Genomic DNA, 13956 nt, shown 5'->3' with positions numbered 1-13956 from the left:
ATAATAAAAAAAATTGGAGCTACCAACGAGGCTATGGCGATGAAAGCAGACAATGCATAAGTATTGTAGGCAACAATAGAGCGAGGGGGAGGCGGGTAACAAGCAGAACAGGGTGGTGGGCAGAGCCCGCCACACCAACAATGATGTGCGCTCTCACTGACGCACACCTCGGCAAACCGTTTCACGCTTACCATCCACCACAAAGCCATATATATATATATATATATATATATATATATATATATATATATATATATATATATATATATATATATATATACAAATAGGACTTTAAAAATAAACATGACTAATCACATGCATACCTGCAAATAAGAATAAGCACCTGGAACTCTACACTGATAATGGTAAGGGTTTTAATTGGAGTTAAAATCGATTTAGAAACAGTGCCAAGATTTCAGAATGAGTGTGCAAATAATGTCGGGCCACGACAGTGAGCTGCTGCTGCTGCGCGTTGCGATGACCAGCGGTTGTGCTTCTGTAACCAATAAGGGAACCAGCAGCGAGCACTCTTACTCTAACCACAGCCTTGGATTGCAGATGTTACCTAACTAGGAGTTTCTGAACCAACTAAACTTAAAAGACTGAACACACTGGGCATTATCAACTTTGAATCATAAAGTTATGGGATGAGTTGGATCTCTTTAAAATATTTCGTTGTTAAGCTAGTGGTTAACTCAGTCTATGTACAATATAATACGTTTTGTATATCACAATTTCATTTTCTATGTTACGTAATGTCATGCAGGGGTAATACTGTACACTATGTGTGTGAAATATTATGTATCTTATTTCTGTACGTTCTGCTACGCACACAAATCATTATATATATATATATATATATATATATATATATATATATATATATATATATATATATATATATATATATATATATATAACACCAGGACCCCCTTCTTAATGATCCAGGGGCTACTGAAGCTCCCAGGATGCGCACCACTCTGTAGCAGGGGAAGGATGAATTTCCTCAAAGCAAAAAGTTGTTTTTCAACGTGGTTGCACTGTTTCAACCGACAGTGATACACCTCGGCAAAGTGAAACTTTACTCACGGGGTTATCTCAAGCAGGAGGATTTTGGTAACACACACACACACTCTATATATATATATATATATATATATATATATATATATATATATATATATATATATATATACTTTTCTTTGTCCTTGCTTCTTTCATTTATGGGCTGCTCTGGAAGACCTTTCTCCATGACTGTAAGATGTACAGTTATACTAGAACTCGCACGAAACACACACACACACACACACACACACACACACAGGTAATTTCACTTACCCTATTTTAGGATTTACCTTAATCCTACTCCTGTGGGATAAAGACCCCTTTTTTCTCTCCCTCGTGACCTGACCTCTTCGGACTCCCGACCTGACCTCAAACCGTTATAGCACAACCCTTCCCCAAATCACCATGAAAAGTACTACCTGTTGGCCATTAATAGGGGGGGAAAGGGAAATAAATACGCGGTAAATTCCATACGAGTCTGAATCTACATCAGTTGCGGTATATACAAGAACTTCCTGTTGATCTTTGGTCTCAATGATTTCCGTGGGAGGTGATCATGTTGGATGAGGTATGTCCCAAGGTTAGCTTGGGACATATCCCCTTGACGCCTGTTGCTCCATCTTCCAAGTAAAAGCACTGTTTTGTTCACTATCAAGAATTTCTGTGGATTCTTTTTTAGATATTACTAGAAGAGACCATGAAAAAGAACACTTTTTAAGGTAGGTTAGTCACGGTACTGGAGAAGCAAGGCGAGCGCTCTTCGCCACAGGCAACATGATGAGATACGAGGTGTGAATCTACCTGGAGATGGTGTCTGCAGAAGAGCTGGGCGAGCCTTGCAATGCAGGAAGATCACTTCCTTGCCTTACGTGAAGTCCTCCTCCTACTTGAAGCCTCGTCTCCGTGTACTACACTCGGCATTAACCACCGACAAAAGAAATCACTGAAAGTCTCCTGAAGTCACTGTGTTATGTTACTCTTGCTACCAGAGAGAGAGGAGAAACGCAGCCTGCCTCCGACGGGAATGAGTGAGCAAGTGGTAAGCGAACAGCTTTTGAGTGTGGACGTGATCGGCTCAACGGCCCGTCAACCAGCTGATCGTACGCCGCTGACCGCACACCTTACCACAAGGATCGTTCACCACAACTTCTTGACAACTGATCCTCCACGCCTTAATCTTTTAATCTAAGTAATTTCCACTACTCCTAAATAGCCCCTGACTCTTATGGAATGGCGTTGAACATATTGATACGAAATTCATATCAAGATTATGGCCAAAATAAAAAAGATAACGGGAGGGAAATCTTTCAAGTGCGCGTGAACGAAAACATATGGGAGAGAGGGAGGGCTGACCGTCGCTCGCCGACTGCAGTGGAGTGACAGGGAGGGAGACAAGGCAACTGAGGGATAAACTGAACCAATGTCTGTGGACGTTTGTTCAACCGAGAGAAGCAGTCGTCTCTTCTCTGTCTCTCTCTCTCTGTGTTGCAACCAGATAGCAGGGAGGAATACCACGAGGGAATATAAAAAAAAAAAAAACGTATCCACCACAACTGATTACATGCCATGCTCCGACCACTTCAAAAACGGCCTTTTTATGTTATATCTTTCGTGACGAAATAACCCGGGCTTTTTTCCCCAGTGGTATCAAAGAGTCGATTATAGCTTTGTGTTTCTTAAATCTGTCGACAGAACTGTATTGCCGACGCTCAAGAGGATGTGCAGGAATGGCGGTGGAGATAATAACCGGAGTGAAGGTGTTTAAGCTCAACCTTAACGTCTGGCGGATACCTACGACCGTTGGCGACCTTGCTAGTCCACCCGGCTTCCTACACCCACACCTCCCTCCCTCCCTCCTACACCCACGCCTCCCTCCCTGCTACACCTGGCTACTACACCTTTCCTCTCTCCCTGCTATGTCAATACGCCCTCCCCGCTACCCTCCCCGCGCCTCCCTCAGTGCTATGTCAACACTCCCTCGCTGCTATGTCAACACTCCCTCCCTGATACACTTGGCTACACCCACGCCTTCCTCCCTGATACACCTGGCTGCACCCACGCCTCTCCCCCTGCCATAACTGTATAGACACATCTCCCTCCCTGCTATGTCTACACTCCCTTTCTGCTACATCTATTTACGCCCACCCGTCTCTTCCTGCTACACTTAGCTACACCCTTACACACCTCCCTGCTACATGTGGTTACACCCATAACTTCCTCTTACACCTGGCTCCACCCACATTCCCTCGCTGCTATAACTGGCTACACCCACACCTCCCTCCCTGCTACACCTGGCTACAAACATATATCCCTCACTGCTTACACCTGGCTACACCTATACCACCTTACCTGCTTACACTTGGCTACTCCTTCACCTGATTACACCCACACTCCTTGCTTCACCTTTGCTACACCTTCACTTCCGTCCTTACTAAACCTGACTACAGAAGCACACCTGAGGCAGCATCTCTATCTACACACTTACACACCCGTCATACCCACAACACACACCTGTCATCCCCATACACCCCTGGCAGCCACAACCTACACCTGCAACACCCGTGATATTGTTACAACTACAACCCACATCTGTGATACCTATACATCTGCTAGAGCCCCAACCTACACCTGTAACAACACATACATGTCACATCCCCCCCCCCCCGCTACACACCTGTAACACCGTCATCACACTGCTGCTATCAATGCCCGACGATGACGTCACCGCCACTCACCTTCGTAACGGCCAGGTTGGCCCACGGGCCCGACGGTGGCTGGCCACTGGGCCCGCGGGGGTCAGCGGCAGCAGCGGAAGGTATTCTCACACTGTTTTAGGGGATCGTTGACCACGCTCATCCCTATAAACAGGATCGGAATGCATTTGTTGTGATTCCATGCTGTTTTGTGCCAGCTCGCTGCCTCCACCTCCCGGATAAATGAGTCTTCCCTTCCGTGACGATTTTTTCCCTTATCTATATCTATATCTTGTTCTCCTCCCGGCTGATAAGTTCATGGTTTCAATGACAGTTTTCTTTATCTATATCTATAATGTAGGCTGAGAGGGTAAGGCGCACCGAATGACCTAATTAGTGCCATCTCATTTACGCTACACACACACACACACACACACACACACACACACACACACACATATATATATATATATATATATATATATATATATATATATATATATATATATATATATATATATATATATATATATATATATATATACACAATGCACAGGATAAATTCTGTGGTCTGAGCCATTCTTACTATTCTCTTGATATGACCATTTTTGAATATCCATTAGAGGTCAAAGGTTACCCAAGAAGTAAATACTATTCATTTCATTACTTTCTTCTTTTGATTTCTTCCCCACACCTTATATTCTGTCCATACACTCCACATACTGTTCATACACCCCACATACTGTCCATACACCCCATATACTGTCCATACACCCCACATACTGTCCACACACCCCATATGCTGCTGATGAGAAATTTTGTGATGACCATTTTCAATTCATTAAACGTCAAAGCTCGCTCACAATCTTTTTTTTTTCCTACCAATCCATTTCACTTCAATCAGTGTTGATGGAACTCATCACAGAAATAGTTGTCAACACGATCCATGGAAGAAGGTACTGCGTTTTCTCGCTAATGTTAGCCAGTTTTTAGTTCATCTTGACTATTTTACATAAGCCGTGTATCTTCTTGAAAACTACACCCAAGACAAATCAATGACTCAAGCAACTACGACTATGAAATGAATCTAGCTCATTTACTACTGGTCTAAAAACTAGTTGAGTATAATCAACAGACTTTTACCACTTTGGATGAACTCACATCACTGGGGCAGGAACTGGAGACCAAAAGGACACACACAAAAAAGGAGGAAAACATTAAGAATCATGACACAACACAAACTGAAGAGGACCTCTCTCTTTCTCTCTCTCTCCCGGCCTGAGGAAGGCCCTGACGTGGGAGGCAAAGAGGAGGACTTCTATGAGAACGGCACATCCCTCTTGTTCCTCCCTCCCTCTCCCACGTCAACCACGACATATAAGTGAGGGGTGGCAGACCCGACCAACCAGCCTCCGATTCTGGTCTCTTATTCCAAGCTGAAGGAAGAATTAGATTCTTGAGGCACGGGCCTTCCAAAAGACAAAAGGGCCTGCGCCAGGTTAGGGGCCCTGATGAATCTAAATGGTTTATGACCATGCTTAAAAAAAAAAAAAGAAAAAAGAAAACAACACCCCGAGTGGGAGACTAATGTATTTGGTGCCTTGTACTGTAGTATGTGTCAGTTGGCTGGAGACATAAGGAGTCAGGTGTCAGCTCGGGACACGTAGGACCCTTCGGGTTACATTGTTCAAGCCACGTGAGAGAGACAGTAAGAGAAGGTTTGGGTCGGATGGTCTTGTACACACTTACATAGGTTGGCACTCAGACCCCGAGCCTTAGCCCGTATGAAAGATTACCAAGGACGGGCTACAGACACGAGGTCTTGCCGGAGTGGAAGGAGGTGGAGAGTGGAGGGGACTGGTTGAGGTTCTGCTTGGGTGGAAGGTGAAGGGGATTACTGAGGTCCTGCCAGGGTGGAAGGTGGTGGGGACTGGCGAGGACCTGCCAGGGTGGAAGGTGGAGGGGACTAGTGAACTCCTGTCTGGGTGGAAGACAGGGACTGAGTTGAAGAAAACAACAGTGAGTTGAGATGGACGAAGGCGGTGGGCTGAGACGTAAGGCGAAGTGGACGAAAAGAGGAAGGATTGAAAGACATGTGAGCGAGAATGAACAAAAGAAAAAAGAAAAAACGGATGCTCTAGGCACACACTGGGCTTGGTGTGGGCGAAAACAGGGGGGGCTGTGAAGATCAAAAAGAATGGTTTAGGGTGAATGAAACAGTGGGCTGTCGGCATGAAAATGCGCCTAAGTTGATGCCCTAATAGTGGGCGTGGACGAAGATGGTTGTGGGCGGGCCAAAATAGTTGGTTGGGTGGATGAAGACAGTGGGCTGAGGTGGACACAGGCATTCAGCTGGGGTGGACACAAGCAGTCATCTGGGGTGGACGCAAGTAACTGGCTTGGGTGGATGAAGGAAATGGGTCGGAGTGGATGAGGGCATTGGACTGGGGTGGAAGAGGGTAGTGGGATGGGATGGACGAACATGGTGGAATGAAATGGACGAAGGCAGTGGGCTGGGGTGGACGAAGGTAGTGGACTAGTGGGGACAAAGACATTGTACAGGTGTGGACGAAGACAGGGGGAGCTGAGGTGGACGAAAGTAGTGGGTTGGGGTGGACGAAGATAGTGGGGTAGGGTGGTTGGAGATAGTGGGTTTGCGTGGAGAGTGCAGACTGGGCAAGGGGTGTGTTAAGACAGTGGGTTGAGGTGCGTGAAGGCAGCAGGCAGAGGAGGGTCAAAGGCAGTAATGCTGTGAGAGCGAAGGGAGGGTTGGAGGGATGGTAGTGGTGAAGACGGGTGGGGGGTCAAATCGTGCAGGTGGGCACTGATGTTGCAGGTGTGACACGTGTGCTTCGTTGTAGCTCTGAGAGCCAAGCTTTACCTGAAAATGTGCAGGTGTGGTGAGCAGGTGGCGTCTAGCGGCATGCTTCGTTAGTCAGGTGGCCATGTCCTGGTGTGACAAAGGTTAGTTTGAATGGACCCCAAACTGCTGTAAAATGCTTGAAGTCATAAGACTCGTCTGGCGTCGAAGTTAGCCGCAGCTTGGACGTCAAGACGAAGGACCCAGCTTAAGCTGAGCAACGTGATACCGTCCCTACACGAACACTCGCTGGTGTCAACAAGAGAAGCTTTCTAGCAATCAAAAATGGACACACCTACAGAAACACACTAAGACGATTGTGGCAGATGATATAGCGACGTCTCTGTTGGGGAAAGTATTATACCTTTATAAGTTACTGTAGCAGTTTAGCATCTTGATTGTCTCTTATGAAGGACAGGTTCTGAAGGATGTGGTTAAGAAAGGCAGTTAGGTACGCATAAAAGCAGTGTGGCGATGCAGAGTATGACGGAGGAGGGGGCGCAGGCAGAAGTGGCCTTCAAACCCTGCGGTACCGCTAAAGTTTTTTGTGGACGACTTACAGCGCTGGCCTGCAGCTCGCTGTTGCCACTCCAGGCTGCCAGATGCCAGGTGGGCATCACGGCCACCGACGACACGCCACGACCCCTCGCCATCGCGGTCGTAGCTGACGTACCCAGCTGGGTCGTACGTGGGTCGTCCGTCAAGAGTAGTTACAGTGGGGTCTCTTATGAAAGGGGCCTCTCCTACCTGTACTCTACCAGTACCGTCACGTGCGTATGTGATATAACCTCCCCTGGTGGTGGTGGCGGCTGGTACAGACCCCGTGACGCGGCTCCAACGTATGAAGGAGTCGTCGTCACCATCAGTTCGTCTCTCGTCTGAGGTGGTTAAGGTCCGCGAGTCCACATGGGTGTCACGAGACTCGTGGTATTGCCTTCGGTCGTGTGTCTTATCCGTGTCCGTCGTCCAGTATGCCTCTTGGGGCAGGCGGTCGGTGCGGTATGGTAGAGTGGGCTGCTCCCCACCACTGGTATACGGCTCCTCCCGCTGGCTGACGCCGTCAGGGCCGACGGTAGTGTGGTAGGTGATGCGTCCGCTGGTCATCTGTCTTTGGTCCCTGTGTACCTGTGTCTCGTGTGTAGACCTCTGGATGTAAGTCTGGTGTTGACGGCTCTCGAGAGTGTCGACATCATGTGTATCAAGGTCTCGGATGTGACGTCCCCGGATGACGAAGCCCTCGGTTCCCTGTGGTTCATCTCCAGGCCTCAGGGGTGTACCGTCCTCCTTAAGAGTACCCCGTCTGGAGCCCGGTTCCTCAGGCAGCTCACTAGCTCGACGATCGCCTGGTTCACCTGGGCGACGGCCTGTTGGTTCACCTGGGCGACGATCACCTGGTTCGCCAGGGCGACGATCGCCTCTTTCGCCGGGGCGACGATCACCTGGTTCACCTGGGCAACGGCCTGTTGGTTCACCTGGGCGACGATCACCTGGTTCGCCGGGGCGACGATCACCTGGTTCGCCAGGGCGACGATCACCTGGTTCACCAGGGCGACGATCACCTGGTTCGCCAGGGCGACGGTCACCTGGTTCGCCAGGGCGACGATCACCTGGCTCGCCGGGGCGACGATCACCTGGTTCGCCAGGGCGACGGTCACCTGGTTCGCCGGGGCGACGGTCACCTGGTTCGCCAGGGCGACGGTCACCTGGTTCGCCGGGGCGACGATCACCTGGTTCGCCAGGGCGACGGTCACCTGGTTCGCCGGGGCGACGATCACCTGGTTCGCCGGGGCGACGGTCACCTGGTTCGCCGGGGCGACGATCACCTGGTTCGCCAGGGCGACGATCACCTGGTTCACCAGGGCGACGGTCACCTGGTTCACCTGGGCGACGGTCTGTTGGTTCACCTGGGCGACGGTCTGTTGGTTCGCCTGGGCGACGGTCACCTGGTTCACCTGGTCGACGATCTATTGGTTCACCTGGTTGGCGGTCTGCTGGTTCACCTGGTTGGCGATCTGTTGGTTCACCTGGGCGACTTCCCGCTGGTTCATCTTTGTAAACAATCCAGTCACCTGGTCGACGATCTGTTGGTTCACCTGGTCGACGACCTGCTGGTTCATCTTTGTAGACAACCCAGTCACCTGGTCGACGATCCTTTGGTTCACTCGGTCGACGCCCCGTTGGTTCGTCTTGGTAGACAATCCAGTCACCTGGTCGACGATCTGTTGGTTCACCTGGTCGACGACCTGCTGGTTCATCTTTATAAACAACCCAATCACCTGGGCGACGATCCGTTGGTTCACCTGGTCGACGGCCTGCTGGTTCATCTTGGTAGATAATCCAGTCACCTGGTCGACGATCTGTTGGTTCACCTGGTCGACGACCCGATGGTTCATCTTTGTAGACAACCCAATCACCTGGTCGACGGTCTGTTGGTTCACCTTTGTAAACAATCCAGTCACCTGGTCGGCGGTCTGTTGGTTCACCTGGTCGACGATCTGCTGGTTCATCTGGTCGACGATCTGCTGGTTCACCAGGTCGACGATCTGCTGGTTCACCAGGTCGACGATCTGTTGGTTCACCTGGTCGACGATCTGCTGGTTCACCAGGTCGACGATCTGTTGACTCATCTGGTCGACGGTCTGATGGTTCACCTGGTCGACGGTCTGTTGGCTCACCTGGGCGACGGTCTGTTGGTTCACCTGGGCGACGATCTGTTGGTTCGCCTGGGCGACGGTCTGTTGGTTCACCTGGGCGACGGTCAGTTGGTTCGCCTGGGCGACGGTCTGTTGGTTCACCTGGGCGACGGTCTGTTAGTTCACCTGGACGACGGTCACCTGGTTCGCCAGGGCGACGATCACCTGGTTCACCTGGGCGACGGTCTGCTGGTTCACCTGGTCGGCGATCTGTTGGTTCACCTGGTCGACGGTCACCTGGTTCACCCGGACGACGGTCACCTGGTTCACCTGGTCGACGGTCGGTTGGTTCACCTGGGCGACGGTCACCTGGTTCACCTGGTCGACGGTCTGTTGGTTCACCTGGGCGACGGTCACCTGGTTCACCTGGATAACGATCTGTTGGTTCGCCTGGTCTACCGTCTGTTGGTTCTCCTGGGCGACGGCCTGTTTGTTCACCTGGGAGACGGTCTGTTGGTTCACCTGGGCGACGGTCTGTTGGTTCGCCTGGACGACGGTCTGTTGGTTCCCCTACGTAACGATCTCTTGGTTCACCTGGGCGACGGTCTGTTGGTTCGCCTGGACGACGGTCTGTTGGTTCACCTGGGCGACGGTCTGCTGGTTCACCTGGGCGACGGTCTGTTGGTTCGCCTGGGCGACGGTCTGTTGGTTCGCCTGGGCGACGGTCTGTTGGTTCACCTGGGCGACGGTCTGTTGGTTCACCTGGGCGACGGTCTGCTGGTTCGCCTGGGCGACGGTCTGTTGGTTCACCTGGGCGACGGTCTGCTGGTTCGCCTGGGCGACGGTCTGTTGGTTCACCTGGGCGACGGTCTGTTGGTTCACCTGGGCGACGGTCTGCTGGTTCGCCTGGGCGACGGTCTGCTGGTTCGTCTGGGCGACGGTCTGTTGGTTCACCTGGGCGACGGTCTGTTGGTTCACCTGGTCGTCGATCCGTTGGTTCCCCTGGATAACGATCTGTTGGTTCTCCTGGTCGACGGTCTGTTGGTTCACCAGGCCGACGGTCTGTTGGTTCACCTGGTCGACGGTCTGATGGTTCGCCTGGATAACGATCCGTTGGTTCTCCTGGTCGACGGTCTGTTGGTTCGCCAGGTCGACGGTCTGATGGTTCACCCGGATGGTAACCTGCAGGTCTTGGGTGTTCCCAATCACCTGGGTGCCTCCCATCAGGGGTTGGTACTTCCCGCGTTGGAGATGGTCGAGTTCCGTCGACACCATAGGGTCTCCCAGGCTCACTGGGGACAGGTTTGTCCTTTGGACCGAAGTAAATAGAGTAATTTCCACCACCACCACCACCAGCAGTGTCCGGGGTCACGGTGTAGGTGTAGTGGTAGGTCACCGGAGGCTTTGAGATCTTCTTCGTACAGCGGGTGTACTTGTAAGCATTGAGGATGGAGTTTTCAACTTCGTGTATGTCTCTTTCAGGAGTATGGCGGCGACAGCTGCACGACTCACCTCTTGGCCTCATGTAGCTGGGGACCGAACTGGTTGTGGACACTCCAGACAGGGACTGCATACTGTGGGTTCGGTTATCCAAGTCCCCGCTGGGGGTTCGTCGTCGGTGATGGTCGTGCTCCACGGATAACTTTCTGGGTTTGGATGTTTTCCGGACGCGATACTTGTCGTCTGGTTCTGGGGTGCTCTCTCTCCCCGAAAATGGGGACCTTCTACTGAACATGATGTCGCTCCTCTCTATACTTGTCGTACTCAAGCGTTTCTCTGTCGTCTTAAGATATCCAGTATCAGGTCGACTTGGTTTCCTACCCGTGGTCTCTGGCTCTGTACCAGTAGGTCTGCTGCGCCTCCTAAGAGGTGTCTTCTCTGGTTCCTTCTCTTTCGGTTCATCGGGCTTCCTGCCAGGAGCCTGTGGTTCTTTATAGCCAGGCTTGCTAGGCTTCCTCTTTGTGTCTGGGGCACTACTGCCAGGGGTTCTAGGTGAAGACACTGGTTCCTTACCAGGTCGTCTGTATGTCTCTGGTTTTTTATCACCTGGCCTCTCAGGTTTCTTCTTTGTTCTTTCTGGTTCACGATTAAGTGGTCTTCCAGGCTTGCCCTTTGTAACTTCTGGTTCACCATCATCTGGCCTACCAGGTCTTCTCCTTGTGATCTCTGGTTCATCACCTGGCCTTCTCTTTACGGCCTTTGGTTCATCATCACCCGGCTTACTTGGCTTCCTTCTGATAGTCTCTGGTTCATCACCTGGCCTTCTCTTTATCGTCTCTGGTTCATCATCACCTGCCTTACTTGGTTTCCTTCTGATGATCTCTGGTTCATCATCATCATCTGGCCTGCCTGGCTTCCTTCTGATGATCTCTGGTTCATCATCATCTGGCCTGCCTGGCTTCCTTCTGATGGTCTCTGGTTCATCGTCATCATCTGGCCTGCCTGGCTTCCTTCTGATGGTCTCTGGTTCATCATCATCATCTGGCCTGCCTGGCTTTCGTCTGATGGTCTCTGGTTCATCATCATCATCTGGCCTGCCTGGCTTCCTTCTAATGGTATCTGGTTCTTCATCACCTGGCCTGCCTGGCTTCCTTCTGATGGTCTCTGGTTCATCACCTGGTCTGCTTGGACTCTTCCTTCTTTCATCTGGTTCATCATCACCTGGCCTGCCTGGCTTCCTTCTAATGGTCTCTGGTTCATCACCTGGTCTGCTTGGACTCTTCCTTCTTTCACCTGGTTCATCATCACCTGGCCTGCCTGGCTGCCTTCTGATGGCCTCTGGTTCATCATCACCTGGCCTGCCTGGTTTCCTTCTGATGGCCTCTGGCTCATCACCTGGTCTGCTTGGACTCCTCCTTCTGATGGTCTCTGGTTCATCATCACCTGGCTTGCCTGGCTTCCTTCTGATGGTCTCTGGTTCTTCATCACCTGGCCTGCCTGGCTTTCTTCTGATGGTCTCCGGTTCTTCATCACCTGGCCTGCCCGGCTTCCTTCTGATGGTCTCTGGTTCATCATCACCTGGCTTGCTTGGCTTCCTTCTGATGGTCTCTGGTTCATCATCGCCTGGCCTACCTGGCTTTCTTCTGATGGCCTCTGGTTCATCATCACCTGGTCTGCCTGGCTTCCTGCTAATGGTCTCTGGCTCATCACCTGGTCTGCTTGGACTTTTCCTTCTTTCAACTGGTTCATCATCATCTGGCCTACCTGGCTTTCTTCTGATTGTCTCTGGTTCATCATCACCCTGGTCTGCTTGGACTCTTCTTTCTGATGGTCTCTGGTTCATCATCACCTGGCTTGCTTGGCTTCCTTCTGATGGTCTCTGGTTCATCATCACCTGGCTTGCTTGGCTTCCTTCTGATGGCCTCTGGTTCATCATCACCTGGTCTGCCTGGCTTCCTTCGAATGGTCTCTGGCTCATCACCTGGTCTGCTTGGACTTTTCCTTCTTTCTACTGGCTCATCATCACCTGGCTTGCCTGGAGTTCTTCTGATGGTCTCTGGTTCATCATCACCTGGTCTGCTTGGACTCTTCTTTCTGATGGTCTCTGGTTCATCATCACCTGGCTTACCTGGCTTCCTTCTGATGGTCTCTGGTTCATCATCACCTGGCTTGCCTGGCTTCCTTCTGATGGTCTCTGGTTCATCATCACCTGGCTTACCTGGCTTCCTTCTGATGGCCTCTGGTTCATCACCTGGTCTGCTTGGACTCTTCTTTCTGATGGTCTCTGGTTCATCATCACCCGGCTTGCCTGGCTTCTTTCTGATGGTCTCTGGTTCATCATCACCTGGCTTGCCTGGCTTTCTTCTGATGGTCTCTGGTTCATCACCAGGTCTGCTTGGACTCTTCCTTCTGATGGTCTCTGGTTCATCATCACCTGGCTTGCCTGGCTTCCTTCTGATGGCCTCCGGTTCATCATCACCTGGCCTACCTGGCTTCCTTCTGATGGCCTCTGGTTCATCACCTGGTCTGCTTGGACTCTTCTTTCTGATGGCCTCTGGTTCATCATCACCTGGTTTGCCTGGCTTCCTTCTGATGGTCTCTCGTTCATCATCACCTGGCCTACCTGGCTTCCTTCTGATGGCCTCTGGTTCATCATCGCCTGGCTTGCCTGGCTTCCTTCTGATGGTCTCTGGTTCATCATCACCTGGCCTACCTGGCTTCCTTCTGATGGCCTCTGGTTCATCACCTGGTCTGCTTGGACTCTTCTTTCTGATGGTCTCTGGTTCATCATCACCTGGCTTGCCTGGCTTCCTTCTGATGGTCTCTGGTTCATCATCACCTGGTCTGCTTGGACTCTTCTTTCTTGTCTCTGGTTCATCATCATCTGGCCTGCCTGGCTTCCTTCTGATGTCTCTGGTTCATCATCACCTGGCTTGCCTGGCTTCCTTCTGATGGTCTCTGGTTCATCACCTGGTCTGCTTGGACTCTTCCTTCTTTCATCTGGTTCATCATCACCTGGCTTGCCTGGCCTCCTTCTGATGTGTTCTGGTTCATCACCTGGTCTACTCGGACTCTTCCTTCTTCCTTCAGGCTCATCATCACCTGGCTTCCTTCTGATGGTCTCTGGTTCATCATCACCTGGCCTGCCTGGCTTCCTTCTGATGGTTTCTGGTTCATCACCTGGCCTGCTTGGACTCTTCCTTCTTCCCTCTGGTTCATCATCACCTGGCTTGCCTGGCTTCCTTCTGATGGTGTCAGGTTCTTC

General features: G+C 51.1%; 1 protein-coding gene across 10 annotated transcripts in view; it reads right to left on the bottom strand.

The window, feature by feature from the left end:
* Nucleotides 1–13344, bottom strand: part of LOC139750965 (uncharacterized) — a 115509-nt gene extending 102165 nt beyond the window's left edge. For 3 of the 10 annotated variants that reach the window (XR_011713257.1, XM_071665923.1, XM_071665927.1), the window contains exon 1: nucleotides 7179–13344. Coding sequence is in view for 9 of the 10 variants with exons in the window: in XM_071665923.1 (XP_071522024.1) it covers nucleotides 7179–12669 (5491 nt within the window). In the remaining variant the exon portion in view is untranslated. The remainder of the gene's footprint in view (nucleotides 1–7178) is intronic. The other 7 variants (XM_071665931.1, XM_071665928.1, XM_071665929.1 and 4 more) reach the window with 7 other exon arrangements.
* Nucleotides 13345–13956: the final 612 nt, after the last annotated feature.

Source organism: Panulirus ornatus, chromosome 10 (assembly GCF_036320965.1).
Source record: "Panulirus ornatus isolate Po-2019 chromosome 10, ASM3632096v1, whole genome shotgun sequence".
NCBI lineage: Eukaryota > Metazoa > Arthropoda > Malacostraca > Decapoda > Palinuridae > Panulirus > Panulirus ornatus.
This window is presented reverse-complemented; position numbering and strand designations above follow the sequence as displayed.